Raw genomic sequence first — 26877 nt, 5'->3', positions numbered from 1 at the left:
ATACAAACCATTATTTCCTCTATTTTAGAGATGAGGAAAAACATGATGCACAATAACTTAATAACACAACTGGGGCAATAAATAGGATCAAATTTAGATACCAGCGCCTTGAAGCCTGAGGCTCTCCACACAGTAACACTATATATTACACATTATCTCAATACATTTATACTATAGCACTAAGTTTGGTATATGATTGTGACCATACTAGTTTTCTTTTTCTTAAAAAAATTGTATCTGCCTTGGTTACCTTTTTCAATTCTTTTACTTTCAACTTTTCTTAGCTCCTGTGTTTTAGATATGCTTCTTAGAAATAGTATTGTGGTAGATTAAAAAAATGTCAATAGTACTATCTGTCTTTTCAGTATAATATTTCTTAATACATTTCTACTATCTTATTTTGCTTTTTCTTTTTGATTTTCCTTTATTCCTTCTTCCCCCCTGCCCCTGCCTCCTTTTGGTTGATCAAATATTTTTAAAATATTCATTTCCCCTACAATTGCTTTGAAATGTATGTACTTCATATCTACTATTTTAGTGATTATCCTTATTTTTTTTCAAAAATGCTTATTAAATTCCAACATAGCTTAAAATCTTGACCTTTCTCCTGAACATAATCCTAAATCATAGTATTTGAAACTTATTTCTAATCACACCCTACCATGCTATAGCCCACTTTTGTCCTGTGTTTTAGTTCTTTTTTGACTTTAATATTAGTCATTATCACTTTTATAATTTTAGTTTATGTAGTCAATATAGGTTTAGATTTTTATCACATGTTACATATTTCTTTTCTTACTATGTCATCTTGTATTTCTCTCTTTTCTGGACATAGTTCCGTTCTTTGACACATATCCTTTAGTTTAGATGACTTTTAATGAGAATGTGTTGGTGCTAAGGTGCTTCTATTTTTACATTTTTAATTTAAAAATTTCATTTTTTGTTTTTCTGAAAGTATCTCAATTTTACCATCTTTCCCGTTTATTTAGCTTGGTATACAAGTCCATGTTGAAAGTTTACTTTCTTTCAGTACTTTGAGTATATTATTCTACTAAATTCTACCTTTTGTTTTCACTTCTCTTAAGAAGCTTCCTGACTGTTTTAAAATTGTTCCTTAGGGATACTCTTTCTTTTGTCCCTGATACTTTTATGTTCCTTGGTAATGTGCTGTTATAGCATGCTGTGTTTAGTGCTAGATTACCTTTATAAAAAATTTTAATTGGGAATTATTGTCCTTTCTGAATCTGAATTTTTTTAATGTTCTGGAAAATTCTTAGATATTATGTATTTTAATAGATTCTCCATCATTCTCTCTTTTCTCTCCTTCTGAAATTCTCTTAATATTGTTCCAAAAGTAATTATGGTTTTTGTCATTACTTTTAATGGCAAAAACCACTATTACTTTTGCACCAACCTAATACATTAGAACTCATTTTTATACTCTATATTGTAGAATTTATATTTAATGTTTCTAAGTTTTTTTAAATTTCTGAATGACATTGCAGATATTCAGTCTACCTTTCAGTTTACAAATTCACTCTGTAACTTTGTCTCATCTGCTTAATGCAACTAACGAGAGATTTTTTCTTCAAAAAAAATTAACTTATATTGGTATATGATAGGTCTATATATTTATGGGGTACATGAGAATGTCTAATAATTATATCAGGGTAAATGGGGTATCCATCACCTAAAGAATTCATCATATACACAACAGAATACTATTCAGCCATATAAAAGAATGAGATCTTGTCATTTGCAGCTACATAGATAGAACTGAAGGATATTATATTAAGTGAAATAAACCAGGCATAGAAAGACAAACCATGTGTGTTCTCACTCATTTGTGAGAGCTAAAAATTAAAATAATTGAATCCTGGAGATAGTTGAATGATGGTTATCAAAGGCTGGGAAGGATAGTGGGTAAGGTGGGAAATGGTGACAGTTAATGGATACAAAAATACAGTTGCATAGAATGTGTAGGATTTAATGTTTGATAGTACAACAAGGTAACTAAAGCCAGCAATACTTTATTTTACATTTCAAAATAACTAAAAGAGTCCAATTAGAATGTTCATAACTAATGAGTTTTTAACTGCAATAATACATTTTTAGTTCCTGGAGCCTGGAGTATCCATTTATTTCCTTATCAACAATGACTGGTAATTTTAAGTATTATCTGATATGGTTTGGCTGTGTTCCCACCCAAATCTCATCTTGAATTGTACTTCCCATAATCCCTACATGTCATGGGAGGGACCCAGTGAGAGGTAATTGAGTCATGGCAGTGGTTTCCCCCATGCTATTCTCACGATAGTGAGTTCTCACGAGATCTGATGGTTATAAGGGACTTTCCCCCACCTTTGCTCTGTACTTCTTGCTGCCTCCATGTGAAGAAGGGTGTGTTTGCCTCCCCTTATGCCATGACTGAGGCCTCCCCAGTGCTGGAGAATCGTGAGTCAATGAAACCTCTTTTCTTTATAAATTACCAGTCTTGCATATGTCTTTATTAGCAGTATGAGAACAGTCTATTACAGTATATCTTATTCTTTTCTTGTATATTTAATTCTCATTTTACTTTGAATAATTTATGCATGTTTTATTTCTTAAACCCAAAATTTATCTGAAATTCAGTTCATGGGGGCCAAATTTTCTGTGTGGTGTTTCTGTTGAATCCTGTTCATTATACTTGTTTTCTTGAGTTTTGTATTTTTGGATTGTGAGTTTAAATTTTTCAGGGCTTTGTCCTTAGTAATCCTATAATTCCAGAGTCAATCTAGAGAGGGGTTACACTTTATTTCAAAAGATACCAGCTTGGAACCATTTTTTCTATTTTAATTTCTTGATTTGGGTGTTATATCCAATAGTCAGTGGAAATTCAAAAGCCATAATCTAATTCAGAAAGGTTGTGGCTTATGCATTCTCAAGAATTATCATTGTTTTTTGGAAAAAGAGAAAATACAAATTTCCTTGTCATCCCTCTTTGCTGACTAGTGAGTTTTTCTCCAGGATCTGCTTCACTGAGATTCTCAGGTTTTATGTGGTGGGGCTAAGGGCATGAAGGAGTTCCTATTTTTGCGCAGGTCTGTTACTTGATTTCTAATTCTGTTTGGCCTTTCAATACAAACTTCTGCATTATAAAGATTAGTAAGTACTCTCTGAATACTATAGCTCACCATCGGCTAACACCCCGAATTTCAGTTCTCTCTTTTTTTCTTGATACCTAAAAGCTCCTATTTTATTGGATGTTCAGATACATAACTTAAAAGATGTGTATTATGTTTTATTTAGCATTTTTAGATGTTTGAAACTGGAAATTTTTCAGGCTCCCATGTTGCTTCATCCTAGAAAATATAATTCTTAGAGATTATTGTTTCTCTTTCCTATTATGTAATGTGATATTACTGAGTGTTAAGTATCTTAAATAAATTATCTCATATCAGAAAACTTATGTTATTATAAACATTTGGGATACAGTTAATATTTTAGAAATGTTTTCAGATACAAAAAGTCATGTTTTAAAACATCTCAGAATAGACATTATAATGTTGAAAAAAAAACCCTTGATTTTTATTGAAGGGTTTTGTGATGAATGAAATTTCTAGGTGCTCTTGTAGCATTTTGCATTTACATTTTAGCATTGCGCTTCATCAATGAACATGAAGACATTTTTATACCATGTAAAAGCATATTATTTATACCAAGTACACAAAATTGAAAAGCTTCAAAAGATTATATCAAGATTAATAATAATAACGCAAACAATAACAAACATCGTAACAACAAAGAAAAGAAGAAGCAGGAGGAAGAAGGGCAGTCACAGGTTCCTATTTTAGGCCAAGCACACTCCTAAGCATCAGAGCTAAAAAAAAAAAAAAAAAAAAGGCAGAAAAATGTTAAGGTGACAAAGGGAAGAGCCCATGTTACCCGAAGCATTTCTTGCCTCACCAATTTCAAAGCAACTCCTAAGACAGCGCCTCACAATCTGACTTTGTTATTGATTTAAAGTTAATATCAAATTAAAAGAATACTAAAATATATCGTCATATATAGAAGTATCCTGAAGCCAGAGAAAATTGTGCTTGATTTCGTACTGTTTGGATTTTCCCTACCATCTTAATGCAGATAATTGTGAGTCTAGTTTGTGTTCATATTTTACTTGTCCACATGCAATCATACTAACTTTTTAAAAAGCAGAGCCTTCCCCCATATGAAAGTATTTGGAAAATATGTAGACTTTCAAAATGACAATATAGATGAGGCTGAGAAATTATTTTCTCATTTTTTTTGTTTTTTAAATACAGTAAAAAACGAATCTTTCAAATACAAAATATTTTTAAACATGAGAAACTTTCATGCTATTCCATCAAAGCTGTCTAATTCAAACAAACGCTCAATGACAATAGCAGAACTGACTGAGCAGCTGCTGGGTGTCAGTCACTGTACTAGGGGCTTTTAATACAGTGTTTTATTTAACAGTTTACAAAAACCATAAGAACTGGGTATTATTAATTCCTTCCTTACAAATGAAAAAAGCTGGAATTAAGACAGGATGAGTGAATTAGTCAAGGTCACACAAATACATCTTAAACCAGTTCTGGCTATTCTGCAGCCCAAGCTTCCAACCACCAACATTGTATTTTTCAAAATATTGTATAATTTCATAGTAATTAAAAAATGTTTACACTTATAAGAAAAAAATCAGTAAGACAATATTATTTTACATTATGACTGCATCTGCCTATGTTTTAGATATACTAGCAGTTTGTGGATATAAGGAATTAAAGTTATCTGATATAAAAATTATTTATTTTATGTTTTGCATTTTCTGTATTTAAATACACAACTGGGTCATGAAAAAAGACTATGTAAAAAAATACATGAAAGTGTCAAATTATTCAGTTTGATTCTTCTGTACTTCCTTTTGTTGTGGCCCCTAGGCAATGATGACTTTTTAAATCATTTTGTATAATTTGATTTGCAAACTGCTCAGTATCCCAGTTTGTCAAAATACTAGTCTGCTTGTCTAAGTTCTTTTCATTTTTATGTTCTTGTAAATATCTTTATTCTTATTAAAAGATACTCAAACATATCACTGTCTTTTAATGTTAAGCCAACTTTAGTATAAACATATTTTATATATAATGAGTATTATGTAAGATGGGAAACCCACAAATAATATTAAAAAACAGTTGATATAACTAACACAATATAGTTATAATAAATATCCATGTATAAAAGTAACATTCTAAACCTTAAATATTTTGAAATATTCTGGCTAAAGTATAGATAATTTAAAATAATATAGCTACTCTAAATGGCCCAATAAATTATACCAAATTAATTTTCATTAAATAAAGTCAATTAATCTAATAAACATCATTTTTTAAAATAAATATTTTCTTATTTATATATGGCATAATAATTTGTAAATCACTACAAACATATTTTGAATTTGGAAAACCAGATCATTTAGAGGCAAAAAATGATCCTGGGCATTTTCAAAATACCTGAGTTTATTTTATTAAATAAATAAAAGGCTCTTGAACAGGAGCATAACAGAATCAGATTAATATCTTTGATAGAGACACCTCAAACTTCAAGCCAGAAACAAATTAGAAGTGGATAGTAGAAAAGCTGTGGTAGTCTGGGCTCAGGTGGGCATGAAGAGAAAGAGGGCTATTCAACAGGTAGAATTAATATGACATGATGGTGCATTTTGCAGAGTGAGGATGGAAGGGCCAGGATCAACTCTTGATTGATTGATGTGCACAAATTTATTGATAAAGAAATTGAAGAGAAGACTTTTTGAGTGACCAGTGATATAAAGACAATGGCAGAATACCAGCAGTATCTTGAGTTTTGAACATGAGTGAAACATTAAAACGAAAGAATCAAAATAAGCTTTGGATCCATTAGTGTGGAGTTCAGAGGACAGAGCTGAGATGGAGATATGATTAGAGATAGTTGGTAGTTGAAGCAATGGCTTTGGATGAGGTCTTTATTAAGGAGACTCTACCAAGAAAACAGAAGTAGCCTAGAAAAAACTTTAGGAACTCGCTCACTTACAGACGAGCTAAGAGACAAGAAGTCAGTACAGGAGGTTGAAATGTGATTGTCAGAAAAGTCAAAGGAAAACCCCAGATGATGTAGTATGTTGTTAGCCAAAGAAAGATAAATTATCAAGAAGAGAGTGGTGCCTTCTCAAACTTTTTAATACTGCCATTTTCTCTACTCATATGAATGAGCAGTAACATTGTTTTTAATCCTATTATATTGCTATTTCTGTGGTTTAACTTCCTAATGAGATGATAGCATTCCTGAGGACAAAAGCAATATGTTTTAGGTGCTTAATAAATATAAAAAGGATTGAAATTACCAACACTATTTTTATCCTAGAAAAAAAGTGATACTTAATGTTACAGCTTTACTTCCTTGAGGTCTTGTTGTCAGTTCTCTTATCAGAAAGGTCTCTGACCAGCAGTTTAATACCATTCCTCTCTCCTGGCTCTGTATCTGCCTTACTCAATACATTTTTTTTTTTCAAAAAAATTAACGCATTCATTCAACTGATCATTCACCTAACAAATATAGAGAGGTCCATAAGTCTGGAAAACAATGTATATTATGTTTTAACGAAGATATTTTTGTCACTATTTTCAGACGTAATAAATACCTTGCATCTTGATCTTCTCTCCTTTATCATATGGATTGTTTTAAATAAGTAAGGTGGTGATTTTTAAGGTGTGTGAATTTTGTGTCAACAAATATTTCTAAAAAGATACATAGTGCTGTAATAAACATACATGGGCATGTGTCTTTATAGTAGAAGCAGAAACCCAAACACCACACAGTCTCACTCATAAGTGGGAGCTGAACAATGAGAACACATGGACACAGGGAGGGAAACACCACACACCGTGGCCTGGAAGGGGAGGGAGGGGCATTAGGACAAATACCTAATTCATGTGGGGCTTAAAACCTAGATGACGGATTGATAGGTGCAGCAAACCACCATGGCACATGTATATCTATGTAACAAACCTGCATGTTCTGCACATGTATCCCAGGACTTAAAGTAAAAAAATAAAAATCGTTTATGAATCCCTGATTCATAAAATGAATATACTAGAAAAGGAAAATAACATATTCAGAAGTGTATACACCACACACACACCCCACACACATATGTAACTAAATAAACCAATGCAGATAATTATAAATTGTGACAAATTCTGTAAGAAGAAATTAGTAGTTGAAGATCTAAAATGAAAAAAACTTTATAGAATAATTTGAAATTGACTGGACTGGGAGGGCCTCTTGGCAGGTGACATTTGAACTGATCTGAATCATAAGGATAACTCAACCATGAAAAGTGCAAGGGAGAAAAATAGGCAGAAAGGGTTTGGTTTTCCTGAGATGCATAGAGAAGATTATGGCTGAAACATGGTGACCAAGGATAGACAGCTTAAGTATTCACTCTGAAAACTAGCAAAGTAGCCACACAATAACATGGCAGAACTATTGCTAAATATGATACATTTCCTTGAAGAGTAAAGTATATATTACAGAAAAAGTAAAACTCATGTATAATTTTCTTACACATATTTAATGGTTTAATTAATATTGTTTTAATTTGTAAATTTCAGAAGAGTGACAAAGTAAGTGGGTGAATGTATCCTACGATTTTTAGGGTTAGGGATCTCTCTATGCCTAAATCTGGCTAAAAGAGATATGAATTTACCTTGCAGTAAGAGTCAGGAGTCAGAATATTCAGTCTTTGAAAGCCACAAAAGTAATCCGGGTTTGATCATATAGCATACATATATGAGAATCAAGTGTCAAATGCTACTGACAGATCTAGTAAGAGAAAGACTGAAAAATGTTCTTTAGTGGCCTGAAAATTATCACTGACATTAGGAAGAGCAATTTCATCAATAATCCATAGACATTGAATGCATAATAATGTCGAATAAATGTAATCTAAATTAGAGCTCTTGGATGACAGAATTTTTAGCGTTAAGTGTCATTTCAGTTGGAACATAACATTTTATGCAATAGTTTTTATTTTGAAACAATTTAAAACTTACTAAAAAATTACAAGAAGGATAAAAAGGCCACCAGTGTACCCTTCACCCAGAGACCTCCTACAACTTTTGTTACTGGTTTGATAATGTCCTTGTATTAGTCTGTTTTCACACTGCTGATAAATACATATTCATGATTGAGCAATTTACAAAAGAAAGAGGTTTAATGGACTTACAGTTCCATGTGGCTGGGGAAGCCTCACAATCATGGTGCAAGGCAAGGAGGAGCAAGTTCCATCTTACATGGATGGTGGCAGGCAAAGAGAGAGAACTTGTGCAGGGAAACTCCCATTTTTAAAACCATCAGATCTCATGAGACTTATTCACTATCATGAGAACAGCACGAGAAAGACTCACGCTCAAGATTCAATTACCTCCAACCAGATTCCTCCCATGACACGTGTGAATTGTGGGAGTTACAATTCAAAATGAGAGTTGGATGGGGACAGAGCGAAACCATATCATTCCTCCTCTGGCCCCTTCCAAATCTCAAGACATCACATTTCAAAACCAATCATGCCTTCCCAACCATCCCCCAAAGTCTTACCTTTCAGCATTAACTCAAAAGTCCATAGTCCGACGTCTCATCTGAGACAAGGCAAGTCCTTTCTGCTTATGAGCCTGTAAAATCAAAAACAAGTTTGTTACTTCCTAGAAACAATGGGCGTACAGGCATTGGGTTAGTAGAGCTGTTCCAAATGAGAGAAACTGGTCAAAACAAAGGGGCTAAAGTCCCCATGCAAGTCCAAAATCCAGCAAGGCCGTCAAATCTTAAAGCTCCAAAATGTTTCCTTTGGCTTCATGTCTCATATCCAGGTATGCAGATGTAAGAGGTGGGCTCCCGTGGCCTTGGGCAGCTCTGCCCCCGTGACTTTGCAAGGTATAGCCCCCTTCCTGGCCGCTTTCAAGAGCTGGTGTTGAGTCTGTGGCCTTTCCAGGCACACAGTATAAGCTGTAGTTGGATCTACCATTCTGGGGTCTGGAGGACGGTGTCCCTCCTCTCACAGCTCCACTAGGCAGTGCCCCAGTAGAGACTCCTTGTGGGGCCTCTGACCCCACATTTCCCTTCTGAACTGCCGTAGCAGAGGTTCTTCATGAGGGTCCCACCTCTGCAGCAAACTTCTGCCTGCGCATCCATGCATTTCCACACATCCTCTGAAATCCAGGTGGAGATTCCCAAACCTCAGTTACTGACTCATGTACACCCACAGGCTCAATACTACATGGAAGCTGCCAAGACTTGGGGCTTCTGTTCTCTAAAGCAACAGTCCAAGCTGTATCTTGTCCCCTTTTAGTCACAGCTGAAGAGGCTGGGACACAGGGCACCAAGTCCCCTAGACTGCACATAGCAGAGGGACCCCGAGCCTGAACCATTAAATGATTGTTTCCTCCCTAAACCTCCAGACCTGTGATGGGAGGGGCTGCCGCGAAGTTCTCCGACATGCCCTGGAGACATTTTCCCCATTGTCTTGATGATTAACATTTGGATCCTCGTTACTTATACAGATTTCTGTAGCAGGCTTGAGTGTCTCCTAAGAAAATTGGATTTTCTTTTCTATCACATTGTCAGGTTGTAAATTTTCCAAACTTTTATGCTCTGTTTCCATTTAAAAACTGAATGCCTTTAACAGCACGCAATCACCCCTCGAATGCTTTTCTGCTTAGAAATTGCTTCTGCCAGATACCCTAAATCATCTATCTGAAGTTCAAAGTTTCACAAATCTCTAGGGCAGGGGCAAAATGCCACCAGTCTCTTTGCTAAAACATAGCAACAGTCACCTTTGCTCCAGTTCCCAACGAGTTCCTCATCTCCATCTGAGACCACCTCAGCCTGGATTTCATTGTCCATATCATTATCAGCATTTTGGTCACAGCCATTCAACAAGTCTCTAGGGAGTTCCAAACTTCCCCACATTTTCCTGTCTTCTTCTGAGCCCTCCAATCTGTTCCAACCTCTGCCTGTCACCAGTTCCAAAGCTGCTTCCACATTTTCAGGACTCTTTTCAGCAGCACCGCATTCCACTTGTACCGATGTTCTGTATTAGTCTGTTTTCATGCTGCTTATAAAAACATACCTGAGACTGGGCAATTTACAAAAGAAAGAGGCGTAATGTACTTACAGTTCCTTGTGGCTGGGGAAGTCTCACAATCATGGTGGAAGGCAAGAAGGAGCAAGTCACATCTTACATGGGTGGTGGCAGGCAAGAGAGAGAACTTGCTCAGGGAAACTCCCATTTTTAAAACCATCAGATCTTGTGAGACTTGTTCACCATCATGAGAGTAGCACAGGAAAGACCCACCCCCATGACTCAATTACCTCCCACTGGGTTTGTCCCATGACACATGGAAATTGTGAGAGTTACAGTTCAAGGTGAGAGCTGGGTGGGGACACAGCCAAACCATATCAGTCCTTTACAACAAAAGGACCCACTCTGGGATCACATGTCACACCCTGTTTTTCTGGCTCTCCATCTCTGACAATCATAAACATCTCTCACTTTAGTCATTTCTTCACTTTCACAACTTTCTCATCTTTCTCATTCTTGAATATTCTATCCCAGTCATTTGTCAGTTGTCCTGAAATTGGATTGGTTTGATGTTTCTTTGATATTATTCCCAGCCTTGTATTTTTGACAGATGTCTTACACACCATGCTTTATTCTTCTCATTGAATCTCATCAGGTGGCCCCCAGTGTCAACTGGTCCTGTTACTCATGGTAATAACATTGATCACTTGATTATAAAGGGATCTGCCTGGTTTTTCCAATGTAAAGTGACTACTCTCCCCTTTGAAATTAGTAAACATATATTTGTAATGTTGGGGTACATAGTAGGTGTATATATTTATGAGGTACATAAGAGGTTTTGATAAAAGCATTCAATCATGGGGACTGGGGTATCCATCTCAAGCATTTATCCTTTGAGTTACAAACAATCCAATTACATTATTTAAGTTATTTTAAAATATACAATTATTATTGACTATATTTACCCTATTGTGCTATCATATAGTAGGCCTCATTCATTAGATGGGGGTGGTTTATGAGTATTTTTTTAAAAAAATACATATTTTTAAGGAGATAGTTTGAGGCTATGTTCTGCTTCCAACTTTCACCCACTTATTTGAGCACCTATTTATATGCCTTGCCTGAATTAATTATTAATATGATGGTTTCCAAATGGTGACTTTCTTCTTTCTACATTCCTGTTACATGTATTACTTAGCATAGTGCTATTGGAGGAGCTTTCTATTTACCCTATGTATTGATTCATTTTTAGACAGGCAGACTCTTGGATTCCTATTTTATTCAGTAGGATATGATCTATAGCTTCCTTTTTTTTCCTCCTCCCTTTTTTATTTTGATATTCAAAGTCTCTTTTTGATACTCAAATTATTTATTTTGTACACAAATTGTCCTTAATTTGGGGAGCAGAAGCCATTTCAGGCTGGCTCCTGTGTCATTCTGACATGGCCCCATCATTCTTTGGGCACTTCTTTACTTACTGGTGCAGCAAAATGTTCCAGACTCTTATTGTACTTTCCGTAACACAGTTTAGAATCAGTCATTTCTCCAAGGAGTCTTGGTTTTGCCCAGCGTAGAAACCAGGATCTGGGAAACAGGACTATTCATTGCTTTGAGAGGGACCCTGTTCATAGACTGTTCGCAATGGATGATAGGAACCATCTGTATATTGACCAAATATACAATTTCATTCATATTTATTTCTGTATCTATCTACATATAGCGAAAACCACAAATTTATACTAATTGATTAAATTCTAATGCAAACCCACCGGGTTCATTCGGTCTTTCTTTTTTTCTTTTTTGAGACAGTCTCATCTGTCACCCAGGCTGGAGTGCAATGGCACAATCTTGGCTCGCTGCAACCTCCACCTCCCAAGTTCGAGCATTTCTCCTGCCTCAGTCTCCCGAGTAGCTGGGATTACAGGTGCATGCAACCACACCCAGCTAATTTTTTGTGTCTTTAGTAGAGATGGAGTTTCACCATGTTGGCTAGACTGGTCTCAAACTCCTAGCCTTGTGACCTGCGTGCCTCAGCCTCCCAAAGTGCTGGGATTGCAGGCATGAACATTCTGTCTTTCTTATGCTTCATATTTGTACCTTCTTTCTTTGACATTGAGAATTTGGCTCTCACTGTCTTCCATGTATTTATTTATTTGCTCCATCATGCTGTACTATAACCAATCTCCCAGCCACGTGGGGTGGAGATCCTGTGTGGATGTCCTCTGTGCACAGGTCCTGGACACCACTAGACTCTCTTCCACTGAACCACTCTATCTTCCTGCCTGCTTGGACCCTAGTTTTTTTTGAGGCTGTTTTCCTGCCCCTGCTCAATGGGTTTTTGACTAAGTTATTCAGGAAGGTTGAGTAAACAGTAGAGATTAGGAGACATTTTGTGCAGTCTGCCAAGATCAAATTGAAAGGAAGACAGTAGGTGGTTTTAAACATCCTTAAAGCATTCCACCAGCCTCCCTTGGACCTCACCACCTTCCCAACTTTAAAATAAGCAGAGAGAAGCTTTATATGCACTTGGTTTTAAACATGTAATATTTTCAACCTTGTTGTCTACTGTTTGCTTTTTCCATCCCATCAGATGAACATTATAACTTACAACAATTTAGGTTGCCGTTTTAATGTCAAAACAAATATCAGCAAGTTTTTCACTGATGTATTTCTGAATTAAAATTTTAAAACCTTGAAAATGCATGTGTTTTCTTTGTCAGCAAGAATAGCAATGTACTGAGTGGACTTCAAATCAAGTATGAAGTTTTTATATGCAAGTCTTGAAACAGAAATTTCAGACATGCCAGTAAAGTGATATAATTACAATGTTCCTGTAAAGAAGGAAGGTTTCTAGTACAGGGAAAGTAAGATGCAATTGAGATTGACAAGATTATAATTCACTGTGGGTGTTGTAACACATTGTCAGATTGTAGAAACCAGTTACAATAACCCATGTGTAGACATTGTATTTTTTATTCCAAATTCATAGAAATTTAAAGATATAACAAAAACATGCCAAAATTTGCCTTTATTCTATATTATCTTTTTACTAACTTGACAATTTTTTGTTACATTCACTTTAGTTCCATTTTACAGCTATTCATTTCTGACCCTCGAAATGTCAGCTGCAAATTTATATTACCAAAAACTCCCACTATTAATCTTCTAAGTATGTTAAATCCTGAGCTTTGCAGTAGTCACTGAGGGTATCACAGACACGAACACACTAGTATTTTTACTGAAATTTTATTTGTTCATAAAGGGAACAAACACAGAAAATAAATAATAGGTTATCTTCTGTTTCCAAGGGAGTTAAAGCAGCAGGAGGTTCAGTATCAGAGATCCAACATCTCTAACTCATTGTTGACTAAGGGAACTGTCAATATTCCACCAGTTACATAATGTTTTGCAGGTGTGAGTAATCTTCAAGTTCTAAATATTCAAGCCTATTTGAGAAAATAATAGTGGGATGTGTTTGTTACACTTTGTATTAGTTATATATTGCTGCGTAGTGCATTGCCTCAAAACTCAGTGGCTCGATATAGTAATAATTTATTATCTCTTCTTTTCCATAAGAGGCCAGTAATTTAGGAGCAGCTTGGCTGGGCAGTTCTGACTTGATATTTCTTGTGAGGCTGCAAATACATGTTTCCTAGAGCCACAATCAGCTGATGACTTGACTAGGGTTAGAGGCTCCTCTTCAAGATGGCAGACTCACATGACTAGCAAGCTGCTGTTGGCACTTGGTAAGAGACTTTAGTTCTCCTCCTAGGTGCTCTCCATCTCACTACTTGAGGGTTTCCATGGCTTTTAGGCTGGCTTCCCTGGAGTAAGGGATCAAAAGACCAAGGTGCAGCCCCTAATGCCTTCATACTTAACCTCGGAAATCATATCACCTTGTTACTACCACCACATTCCATGTGTCACATGGAGCAGCACTGATTGTGTGGAGGAAACTATACAGGCCATAAATATTAGGAGGTATTTAAAATAACATAATGCGAAGACTTATGGACATCTTGGAGACTGATTGCCAGTGTTCACCCTATCGCCGACAGAGATTCATATCTTCTTCCACAAATGAAGTACACCCAACCTCCTCTAAAAGCCATCCAAAGTCTTATTCCACTGGGCCATCTGCTCAAACTCCAGGACCTCATCGTCTAAGTCAAGTCAATCTAAAATGAATCTCAGAGAGTTCCAAGAGAAAATGAAGCTGTTTAGGTATAGTCACTCGAGTATCACTTCCCAAGTACAGTTGTCAATCTTAAGACCTATGAGCAAGTTTTGTGCCACCCTCACACTACATATACAATGGTAGATGATGCACAGAGAAACCAAACTAGACTCTCTGGTTCAAAAATGGAGAAAATGAGAGAGACAAAGAAGTCAGTGTTCCACAGCAGTTTTGCAATCCAGTCAGGCACATGTTGGTCATTCTTGATTAGGACTCAGTCATGCTATTTTCTGGAAATGATTCTCCATGGCTCTTGGCTCTGTCCTCTGTGTTAGTTCTGCCACTCTACATCATCCTTTTTTATATATATAGAAGGTTGTCTATGTTTACAGCTGCATAGCCTCTTCACCATAAAGTTTGGAGGTTGAAGGCCTTTTTCTATTTTGTCCCACCTCTGTTCCTTTCAGTACAAGCTGGTGGTGTTACCTCCAATAGAGTTATCTTAAAAATGAATGCACTTTGGGAGGCCGAGGTGGGCGGATCACGAGGTCAGGAGATCCGGACCATCCTGGCTAACACAGTGAAACCCCATCTCTACTAAAAGTACAAAAAATTAGCCGGGCGTGGTGGGGGACGCCTGCAGTTCCAGCTACTCGGGAGGCTGAGGCAGGAGAATGGCGTGAACCCGGGAGGGGGAGCTTGCTGTGAGCCGAGATTGCGCCACTGCACTCCAGCCTGGGTGACAGAGCAAGACTCTGTCTCAAAAAAAAAAATGAATGGACTTTATATGAATTTTATTCAGGTTTACTCCACTTCATAAAAGGCACATCCACAATTATATAAAGATAAGCTCCCCCTGACCCCTTGAGCTTCTGTAGATCTACAGAAGGAAAATGCTCTTAGATAATTAGAATCCCTATTGTTTAATTGAAAAGACCTGTAAGGCATAAAAATAAGCTGTTTAGAGGGCCTTCTGTCTCATGGAGTGTCCCTCTGAGGAATACCTAATAATTTTCTCAGGTCTTTATGTAGACTTTGTAATCACACTTCCTTGTCATCTCTAGATCACGTTTCCTGGAATTTGATCTTTGCTTAGAAATGTGATTTCTTCATGTTTGCATTGTTCACCATCTGGAGAGACTGGAATTGAAAGAGCATTTTACTTTAAAATTCAGTAATGCCTGGCTTCTTCATTCGTAATAGTTCTTCTTTAGCTTCTTCTCTCCCATTTTTTTTTTTTCTTTTACTACAAACATAAGATGCCAGGCGGTTCCTTCAATACTTTACCTGGAAATATCCTTAGCTAGATTATACAATTTCATTTAAGTATATCTTTTTATTTTCCATATTATCACAAGCAACAAAGTTGCTAAACTTTCCACCGGAACACAGCAAAGATCTAATTTTCTCTCATTTCCGATAACACTTTCCTCACCTTCCTTTAAGTCATTACAGCTCCTCAAGAGCCATCAAGCTTCTTTTAAGGCCTGTCCCACTAACTTGCATATTCCGTTCCCTAAATCACAGCCACATTTTTAGGTTTCTGTTATAATTCTCTGCCAATATCAAATTCTTTTTTTTTTTTTTTTTTTGGCTCTAAAGTATTCTATTTTATTTTATTTTCAATTTTTATTTCCATAAGTTTTAGGGGAAACAGGTGGTATTTGGCTACATGAGTAAGTTCTTTAGTGGTGATTCATGAGATTTTGGTATACCTTAGCGGTATACAATGAACCCAATTCGTAGTCTTTTATCCTTCACCCCCTCCCACTCTTCCACCCTGAGTCCACAAAGTCCACTGTATCATTTTTATGCCTTTGCATTCTCATAGCTTAGCTCCCACTTATGAGTGAGAACGTACGATGTTTGGTTTTCTATTCCTGAGTTACCTCACTTAGAATAATAGTCTCCAGTCCCATCTGGGTTGCTGTGAATGCCATTAATTCATTTAATTTTATGGCTGAGTAGTATTCCATTGCGTGTATATATATTAAAAAACACATGTTTATAGCAGCACAATTCACAATTGCAAAAATATGGAACCAGCTCAAATGCTCATCAATCAACGAGCGGATAAACTATGGTATATATACAGTGGAATACTACTCAGCCATAAAAAGGAGTGAATTAATGGCATTCACAGCAACCTGGATGGCATATCCAAACATCAAATTCTTTATTTGATATCTATTGTTGCATAACATATCACCTTAGAATTAATTTCCAACCCTGATGAATATTCATTACCTCTCCTGGGCCCCTCCAGAAGACTGTGTATGATGACATGGTGATTGACTTTCCACAAATTAAGCAATCTCAGAGACCAAGTTGCAGAGTTTTCTATTGTTCACAGAAGTCAGGCCTAACTGGTTATAGACGGGGACAAAAAAAGGGTGTGAAATCAGGAGCCAAAGATTAATGATGTCCATCTTGGAATATTTAAAGATAATGTATGGAAAGAAAAAACTTAATGAATATGCAGTATTTTGTCCTATAATTATCTTCTCCTAGAATACATCTCCTATTGGAAAATAAAAGGACCTAACAACTTCAAACTTCAAAATTACCACGATCAAACAGAATATTGTTATAAGTGACTGATGACGTCTTGTTTTACAATTTTAATTCTACCCAATTTGTAGTAATCGGTATTTATGCAACCGCTGTGCTTCAGAGTGGCTTTTATTTTCACAGATACATCCTTTCATTTTGAAACCTTTCAAAGAGAGTATGGATATGGTGAGACTCCCAGTTATTAAGAAAAAAAAAAAATAGAAATGAGAGTCTTCTTAAGAGTGGTCAGTAAGTTACAACTGGATGTTTTCTCTCTGCTAAGTTTAGACATTACAGTCTATTCAATTTTATCTTGATTAAACAATTGAAAATCATGTGTGTGCATGCAACTGGTCTAAACAGATCATTTATCTAATATTAGCATTTTTCCGAAGGGACTAAGTCAATGCAAATGAAAAAAATGTGGTTGACTAGAAAATACACACACACACACACACACACACACGAGCCATATATTAACATTAAAATAGAGTCCCATATGGATTTTTTTAGGTCAAGAAGTTCATTCAAATACAGTCTTATTTTTATACAATACTGTGTTAATAGAAAATAAAATATACCTTTGTGATTAATCCTTAAAGGAGATTCAAATGACAGTTATTGGACTTTAAATATTGTAATCCATTAACGAAGAGAGAAAGAAGTTTTCTGCTATCCTAAAATACTATCCTTAGTATCCTTAGTCAAAAAGAATAGGATTTATTTATTTATTTATTTATTTTTGGAAACTGAGTCTCCCTCTATCGCCCAGGCTGGAGTGCAGTGGCGTGATCTCGGCTCACTGCCAGCTCTGCCTCCCGGGTTCCCGCCATTCTCCTGCTTCAGCCTCCCGAGTAGCTGGGACCACAGGCGCCACCACCACGCCCGGCTAATTTTTTGTATTTTTAAGAGACGGGATTTCACCATGTTAGCCAGGATTGTCTTGATCTCCTGACCTCGTGATCCGCCCACCTCGGCCTCCCAAAGTGCTGGGATTAGAAGCGTGAGCCACCCCGCCCGGCCAGATATTTTTAAAATATCACTTAACAGTTGATACGGTTTGGTAGTGTCCTCACCCCAATCTCATCTTGAATTGTAGTTCCCGTAATCCCCGTATGTCATGGGAGAGACCCTCTGGGAGGTAATTCTACCATTTCATAATAGTGAGTGGGTTCTCACGAGATCCGATGGTTTTATAGAGTCTTTTCCCCACTTTGCCTGACACTTCTCCTTGCTGCTGCCCTGTGAAGAAGGACGTACTTGCTTTCCCTTCTATCATGATTATAAATTTCCTGAGCCCTCCCGAGATATTCTCAACTGTGAGTCAATTAAACCTCTTTTCTTTATAAATTAGCCAGTCTTGGCGTGTCTTTGTTAACAACATGAGAACAGACTAATATAATGGCCAATTTTTGTTTTCATTGAAAATTCACTTTTATCCATTTAATGGAACATTTGGTTCCAACCCATTTTATATAAATTGTTTATTGTTATAGATATAATATTAGATGAAGTGAATGTGTCAATAACTTCAGATTTGCAAGCAGACAAATTAATACAGTTTAAATTTGCCCAGTAGGCAGATTTGGTATGGTGAACCATATGAAAAGTAGAAACTCTGGGGACTTTCTTTAGATACTTAAAGGGATTGAAAAAATATCATTCTCTTATGGCCTACAAATTTTCCATCCATAATGCATGTTTCTACCCAATTATGCGTGTTTCTCTTAAAAAGATACAATAGTAATTGATTGGTGGTGATCTCTTAAAGTTATTTAGCAATAAACTCTTAATGTCTGATCTCAAGGTTGGTGTATGCATTCTAGTTCTTCATAGAATCAACAGTATTTACTGTGTGCGTGTGTGTGTGTGTGTGTGTTTGTGTGTGTGTGTTTGTGTGCGTGTGTATGTGTGTTTACTCTTGTTACTTGCTCTTTTAATTTTAGTTCCATCTGTTATTATTTACTAGTATTTATACCATATTATGATCTAGTATTTATACCATATTAGATAGCTTGTAGATGTATGTTGAAAGCCGGGTGGCTGACCCTTATGCCTAAATTTATTTCCTTCTCATGTTCCCTTAGATTTTATAAATTTAAAAAACAGCATCTGTAATGCAAATATGTCTTTGTAATGAGTTACACACTGATCTGCTTTATTTCGTAATAGTAAGTTTGGCTTATTTGACATCTGAATAACAGGTAATAGGGAATTAAGAAAATAGAAATAAGTGTCAAAGAAACAAGAAGACAGTTAGATAGCTGCGAAAGTTCTAAAGTTTTGTATCCTGATCTCTGAGGCCTGTCTCAGCAGAGAAAGAATAACAGTGAGTCTTTGACAGCAGAGGGACAGAAAGATGTGACAGTGAGAAAGATGATGTCGAAAGAGAAAATTTGAGTGACAGTAGACCCCAGAGACAAACACTGACCTGGTAACCCATTACAATTCAACCCTGACTTCTTCCTCTGTAATAATCTCACTTTCTCAAAAAACTTCCTTTTTCTACACTGAATATAACATCAGCAAGGATCAAAGAAACAGTAGTTGGATGTGATGGCTGTGGCCAGGTAAAATACCCACAAGAATTTTAGTGAAGCATACTGTACACCAGATTTACATTCCCATTTCTTCTGTTTCACAGGTTTTCTGAACCAGATGAATAACTCAAGTCACTCTGTTCTTCAGCCCTCATTCCAAGGATGCATGCAGCTCATTCAAGTGGATGATCAACTTGTAAATTTATACGAAGTGGCACAAAGGAAGCCGGGAAGTTTTGCAAATGTCAGCATTGACATGTGTGCGATCATAGACAGGTAAATGATGTTTCCATCCTACCTCACATTGTCCGTACTTTCCAAATCTATGTTTCTGTTGTGAGACCAGGGAAACATCCAAAAGGAAAAATAAATATTAAAGAAAAGCAGGTAAAACGGAAATTACCATTCAAAGTATGTATTGTATGTTTGTGATATTAGCAGTGTTTATGTTTATGTTTTTATTTTATATATATATATATATACACACACACACACACACTGTGGTGTTGCATATATAACACACTGTGGTGTTGCATATATAACACACTGTGGTGTTGCATTTGTTCAACAGGCTCCAATCAGGGAATCTTAGCCTTCAACGAGTAGTTTTGCAAGCAACAGCAGTGTGGTAGAGAAACTCTGAGAGTTTATTTTTAGTTTTGCTTTCTGTGTCTACAAGCAGAAATGTGCCTTCTCTTTCTGTCTCAATCATGACTTGGCCTCAGCATGTCCTTCCAAAACCCGCTTCTGAAAGAAAAGGAATATTACAAAAGTGTCAGTGGGCAACATGGGTATTTTGAAGCAGAATATTTAGAGTAACTGGTCCAGCTTTCAAAATACACATATTAAAATATGACAAAATCAAATCTTTATTGGTTTTGCAAATCTGGGGAGAAATTTTTAATAAAAAACTTTAATTGTATTCTCACACAGTGGAAAGATGCAACTTTTATGTGAAATATTATGATTATACAGCATACACGACCTTAACATACTTAGAGATAGTGCCTCTCATTCTACTATGAACAAGTTTCATTTTGAGATGCTTTGTCTGTAAACGAACTATGTATGATTTGAAGTTAACCTAGTGAATTTATATGATTTTCTAAGATATATTTCAATCTTTTGAGGAAGAACTGTCTTATTGTAAAAGATCATTTTATTAATTTTGTGTTTACGGAAGATAAAAGTTCTTTAAATTTTTTTAAAATTTTGAAATAAGGTATTAATCCTATCTCAGTCTACCCACAACACAATGTAGACCATAAGTCTTTAACAAATTTATTTTATTCAAGAAGAAATATTTTAAGAAGTCACTCAATAATGAATTTTACAAACATAAAAAATAATCTATTTTGAAGTAAGTTTGCTTTCATATAATCTGAATAAGATGGCATTCATGTAAGTTACAGTTTGTGGTGGCTGTAAGATACAACTTTTATAAAGCCTTCTCATGTTTGTAATAATACTTTCTGACATAGTATACTGCTTATTTCTATTCATGTATGCAAGTACTGATCTTAGTAGCCTAAACAGTTTATATTTAAATAGAAAAGTGAACAGTTTTAATGGAAATATACTCCTAATTATTGAGCCATTAATAATGTATCAGCTATTATTTCTGCCTAGAGCAAGTGGCAGCAATAATCAGGAAAGCTGAGATGAATGTTTTAAAGAACATTTGTTCTGATTTTAGATAATTATCTACATATTATAATTGTTTTATACAGAAAAATATATTTTCTTCATAATAGTTATGGATTTTTTTTAGAATCTGCTCTTTTTTTCAGGTCAGTAACTGTAATGATACAATAATTTTATTACCTCTTTCAGCTTAGTAAATGGGCTAGGTAACACGTTGCTGTTTCTCTCTAAACATCGTGTTTCTAGGCATTGTATAGAAATTGTTGGCTACTAAAGAAGGAAGGTTGATATGTTGAGATATTAATGTTTGACTCTAATAGAGACAGGAGTTAAATTGGTCCCAAAAGAATGAATGGGATTTTGGTAAATGAAGAAAACGGAAGGTGATACTCTTGGTTGGGAGACCAACACAAGGGAAGGTACAGAAAAGAGAATACAAATTGCAATTTTTCACAGATACAAAGATACACAAAATATTTTTTTTTTTGCCAAAATGGGTCAGGCCCAATATTCATCTTGCCAAGTTTCCTGCAGCTAAAAGAACAAAGTTCACACCTTTCTTATTGTTTATTCTTTAGGATGACAAATGAAAAGATTAGCTGCAGAAAAGTAGTCACCGGTGACACATCTCCAGGAATTTTCTAAACCCATTATGGAACCTATTTTTAGCTTATACTGTTTTTTTTAAGGCAACAACATCTGTACATTAAATACCAACGTGTGAAACAGCAGATTCCTTTAGTCACCTAAAATGTTCCCAGTTCAAAATCTTAAGCGTGAAGTGTTGTACATTCATAGGTATGAGACAGGACTATTTTACTTAAACCACTGAAGAGTGTGTTGATGATATCACCCTTAATCTGTGTCTTTCCAGGTGAAAGTGCCAGTGGTTTTAGTCTGTCCTCATTGAGCAGTGATGTATGCAGATAACCCTTTGACGATACACCCCTAGCACATCTCTGCTTCTTTCTCCTCACTAAGATTTTGCAACTGCCCCGTATCTACAACTTTCTTTTCAAATTACCCAAATTCTCCCAAAGGAATCCTACACTGGCTCTTTCTTTTCTCCTTCCCAGTTCCAGCTTGATCGATTTGAGAGTTATTTTTGAGAGGGGGGGGGAAAAGGGTATAAATGAGAACGTAAGGTAAAATAAAAAAAAGAGCTACACAAGCCTGACTTTTATAAAACATTTGGAGATAATAGCCACAGCTGCAATGATTTGATGAGTAGAACTTAGGGAAACAGTTGGGGGAATATTTGTCTGAAGGAGCTTTTCTGTGTGTTGTATTGGAATACCCTATGATTTGAAGTTTATTTTTTCTGATTTGTATGTAGATTTGCATGTGGCTTATTTTGTTCACGTGCTTATTTTCTGAACACAGCTTTGATTCAAGGAAAGAGCAAGCATGCCAAGCTACAGAATTATGCATTCAGTATTTATTTTCTGAGTGCATACTAGATGTCAAGCTATTCTAGGCACTTGGAATACATCCTTGAACAGGACAGATAAAGATTATTGAAAATTCTAAGCTCACATGGTGGGGGAAGGGGAGGAAGGAGAGATGACACACTATAATTAAAAAGTAAATAATCTAGCAAGTGAGAAGGAATAAATTTTATGGGTAAAAATACTAGAACAAAACAAGGAAGGCTGGCATGTCAGTAGATCAAGGTGTTGAGTTGTAGTTTAAATAGGTTGATCAGGATAAGCCTCCATTGAAAAGATAATATTAGTGCAAGACTTGAAAAAGGTAACTGAATGTACTAACACAGGGAAAGAATGTTTGACCCAGAGAGCACAGGCAACCAAACAGGCATTTGCATGATCCAAGATCAGTATGGAAGCCAGGGTGGCAAGTTCAGGAGGTCAAGAATAGTTGAAGGAATAGAGGCCGGAACAAGCCCTCCTGACTTGTAGGTTATTGTAAGTTTTTATTTTGTAGGAATACAGGAGTCATTTGCAGCATTCTAAATAGAGCAACATGATGTACTCACGTCTTAAAAGGATGAATCTGGGCTGTAGGAGCAAGAAAGCTCATACAGGAGGCTAACTAAAATTATGCCATTATAATCCAGGTGAGAGACGCTTGTAGCCTAGACCAGGGTGCTAGCACAAGAAGTAGTGAGATGTGGCCAATTCTGAATGCATTTTGGAGGCAGAGTCAGTAGGGTTTCCTTACAAATTAGATGTGGGGTGTGAAAAATAGAGAAAATAGGAATAAATCCAAATGATTTGCTAAGAACAGCAGGAAGAAAGGAGATGCTATCTCTTCAGATTGGGAAGGCTAGTTGGAGAGAAAATTAGTCAAGGGGGCTAAAGAAAACAGAAGTCAGAAATTCAAGGTTGAACATGAGTTGAAATGTCTACTGGACTTCTAAGTAGAAATGTCAAGAAGATAGTTGGATATATGCGTGTAACAAGCCTGTGTCTGCAGGTTACAGAATTAACCTTTGTGCTTGACAGAATCCCTTTTGTTTAACTATTGAGGGTCTTTGGTATCTTTAGTTACATTTTATAAGCAGTCATAGAACTGGAAGGGGAGGTGGTAGATAATGGGCAGGAAGTGGTCTGTAACAATGGAAGCTGCTAGCTTGGGCCCCTCAGTGATATCCTGCTCTTAGAGAGGAGGGTTGTCAGCAAACATTCAGTTACTGAAACATTCTTTGAGAAAGGTAAAATACCCAGAGATAACATTTTTTTTTTCTCCTTGCGTTGTTACTCTCTTTTACTCATTCCTAGGACCCTTGCATGATTGACTGCTTGTGGCAAACATCTTAAGATGCCTGACTCAACTCTTATTCTCAATCTTTTTCTCTCCAGCCTCTTTCCAGGTGTGAAAACCTGAGAGCTCAAACCTTCAGAAACACTCCTTTAGCCAGAGTTAGGTCCATTCACTTCTTCCCTCAAGAGAGAATCACGAGGAGAACCATAGGGTCTTTCAAAGTTGGGGAGGGGGGTGATTGGGGAGGGATGGACATTGCGGGAGAGTCAGGGAGGGTATTAGGAGATTGAGTGAGTCAGTCTTTGCAGGTAGTGGTCAGAATTCCTAAACTCGGAGACTTGCTACAACAGACATCGGCCTCAGAACTTGTGAATTGGTGTAGAATTACTGTTTGATTTGTTTTTCTTGGTTGTAGCCAGGACACATGGTTAGGAAGAAGCTGATGTTAACATATTTTGAGCTTAATTAGGTGGTGATCATGCTTGATTTGACAATTTTTTTGTGTGTTTTGTGAGTAATAGTGAAGTCCATTTTGCAATTGTGGTTTCTATTTCAGCCCTAAGAGCACTCTTCACAGCCCAGCTGCCAGAGGAAAGTTTTTTGCTTTATGCTAGGCGGAAGCAGAGATGAGACACAGTCCTGGCTGCTAAGAGCTAAGCAGAAGTCAGCTGTGGTGTTCTTGGGAAAGCTTTTGTTCTCCTGATACAGTTGCCCCTCTTGCTCTCCACCATTCTTGGTTAAATGTAGACCTGATGTCTAGAGCTGAAGAGTCAAGAAAACCATAGATCAAGCAGCCCCTGATACCAATTTGTATGTGAAAAATATCAACTATCATTTATCTAAGTAATTATGAGTTAAGTTTTATTTTTCTTGGAGCCAGAAACACCTGCCCTTTCCCTAGTCCGCACTGCTAAAATTAACCAGTACCATCATTTTACCAGAATACAGAAGAACAAATTCTCAAATACGGAAATGACTTTGAAAAAAAAGATAATACTTTTTGGAGTGTATTAAGTTGCATTTTAGTGATGTCCCCTAGAGACTGAAATTTGGGGACTAAATAGCTGTTTAGAGGCCAAAGCAATTTCATATTGTTAAAGTCAGCACTAGTAAAAAGTGACTCATTAGAATTAGAATCTTCCCTGTTCTTTCCTGTCTACCTCCATTGAAAATATATTAACAAATACATTTAGAAACAAAATCAGTAAACATCCCAGATAACACAGAGAGCAGAAAAGGAAATGCAAATGGCCCAACTTAAACATAGCCTACAAAATTACCACTTGAGAAATTATGAATAGACTAGATCCTATTGCAGAGTTAGCAATTAAGTCTTCATTATATTTTTGGATGAAGTACATAATCACAGACCCAGTTTTTTTTTTTTTAATTCAATGTTTTCTTTTCAAGAATATCCAGTTTGATTTTTTTTTCTTTCAAAGAAAAGAATAAGTAAATAAATTTTCATAAGAACGTTGAATGAGGATTAGGTAGATACATGAAAAATATCTCAAAACTAAATTGACTCTGTTGGAAAGGCGAATGAAAGCAGGGTCAAGAAGGATGATACGGTTTGGCTGTGTATCCCCACCCAAATCTCAAGTTGATTTGCAATTGCCGTGTATCAGTGAAGGGGACTGGTGGGAGGTGATTGGATCATGGGGGTGGATTTCACCCTTACTGTTCTCATGATGGTCAGTGAGTTCTCATGAGATCTGATAGTTTAAAAGTATGGCACTTTCCTCCTTCACTCACTCTCCTGCTGGCATGTAAGACATGCCTTGCTTCCCCTTTGCCTTCTGCCATGATTATAAGTTTCCTAAAGCCTCTCCAGCTGTGTGGGGCTGTGAGTCAATTAAACCTCTTTTCTTTATGAATTACCCAGTCTCAAGCAGTTCTTTACAGCTATGTGAAAATGGACCAAAACATAAGAGGTCATGAGTTTCTATAAAAGCAGGCTTAAAATCTGGATTCATAACTTAGATGAAGAAAACATGTAACATTTATCATTTTCTAAAATTTGTCTTCATTCGCTAATTTCCTATTTCTAGGCAGTAGCAGAAAAGATAAATACTTGAACACATACATTTTGGTACTGTAATCACTCCTCCTTTCTGTGTATATTCAGTCAACGTGGAAGTTGATCTCAGTCAAAGGTAAACTTCCTTTTGTGGTTGTACTACCATTTCAAGAGTTCTCCTAGATGCCCTAGCGTGGCTTGGGTCAGAGTTAGCTTATGCAATACCTCATCACCACAGGCGTGGGATCTGTCCCACCTGCTCCACCGAGGTTCCCTCTGAGCTCTCTGTGAGTCCCCAGCCTGGTCGGTCTTCAGGGTCCCACCTCAGTCCCTGCCACCCACTGTCATGACACCTGTTCCTGCTGACCTTCAGATATGACATGGGTATCGCCAGACTTCAATTCTGGGATCTGTGTTTAAGGTGACAGCTATTCCTAGCATGTATGAGTCCCATTTGGTTTTAGCATTGAGAGTCCCACACCTGGAGAAACCCCTCAGTTCTGGGTAAACTAGCATGGCTGGTGACTATACACACTAGGTGTTCTTTCTCCTAATACCTTCATCTGATCTACCAGCCATCTAAGCATTTTATAGGCCCTGTAGGGACACACAGTGATTTCTGTATCTTTTGGAGACTACATACAAGCTGAAATGAATCATGGCATATGTGTTGTCGGGGAGAGGTTAGGCATTGGGGACAGCTTCCTTAGGCTACACTCCCTTTGCTTCAGCATGCCATCCCTCCATATCTGCTCTACACAGCCACTCAGGCTGACATGAGGCCCTCTACACATTAGACCCTCAAAGGCCATCATAGGATTCCTAAGTCTCTGCTGTGTAAACCAAATATAAAATTCTAAGCCCTCAAACTGACTGATGAACCTTCCCCTCAGCCAAGGGCATTCCAAATAATCCTGAAAAAAAAAATTAGTTTAGGTCAGACATGCCTAACAGACATCAACACAGAGACCTTAAGACTGATTGAATAGTCTCTTTAAGTCTGATAAGAATCATTTACAATCCATTCTCTCTGAAGCTTGCTACCTGGAGGCTTTATGTGCATGATCAAAGTTTGGTTGCCATGGCCCCTTATCCTAACTCAGAC

At 36.7% G+C, this 26877-nt stretch overlaps 1 protein-coding gene across 1 annotated transcript in view; it reads left to right on the top strand.

The window, feature by feature from the left end:
* LOC105474842 (contactin associated protein 2) overlaps positions 1-26877 on the top strand; it is a 2256224-nt gene that overhangs the window by 1225676 nt on the left and 1003671 nt on the right. Inside the window, exon 10 of the mRNA XM_011729645.2 lies at positions 19489-19660. Within this exon, the coding sequence (XP_011727947.2) occupies positions 19489-19660 (172 nt within the window). The remainder of the gene's footprint in view (positions 1-19488; positions 19661-26877) is intronic.

The sequence above is a fragment of the Macaca nemestrina genome, chromosome 4 (genome assembly GCF_043159975.1).
Source record: "Macaca nemestrina isolate mMacNem1 chromosome 4, mMacNem.hap1, whole genome shotgun sequence".
Taxonomy (NCBI): domain Eukaryota; kingdom Metazoa; phylum Chordata; class Mammalia; order Primates; family Cercopithecidae; genus Macaca; species Macaca nemestrina.
This window is presented reverse-complemented; position numbering and strand designations above follow the sequence as displayed.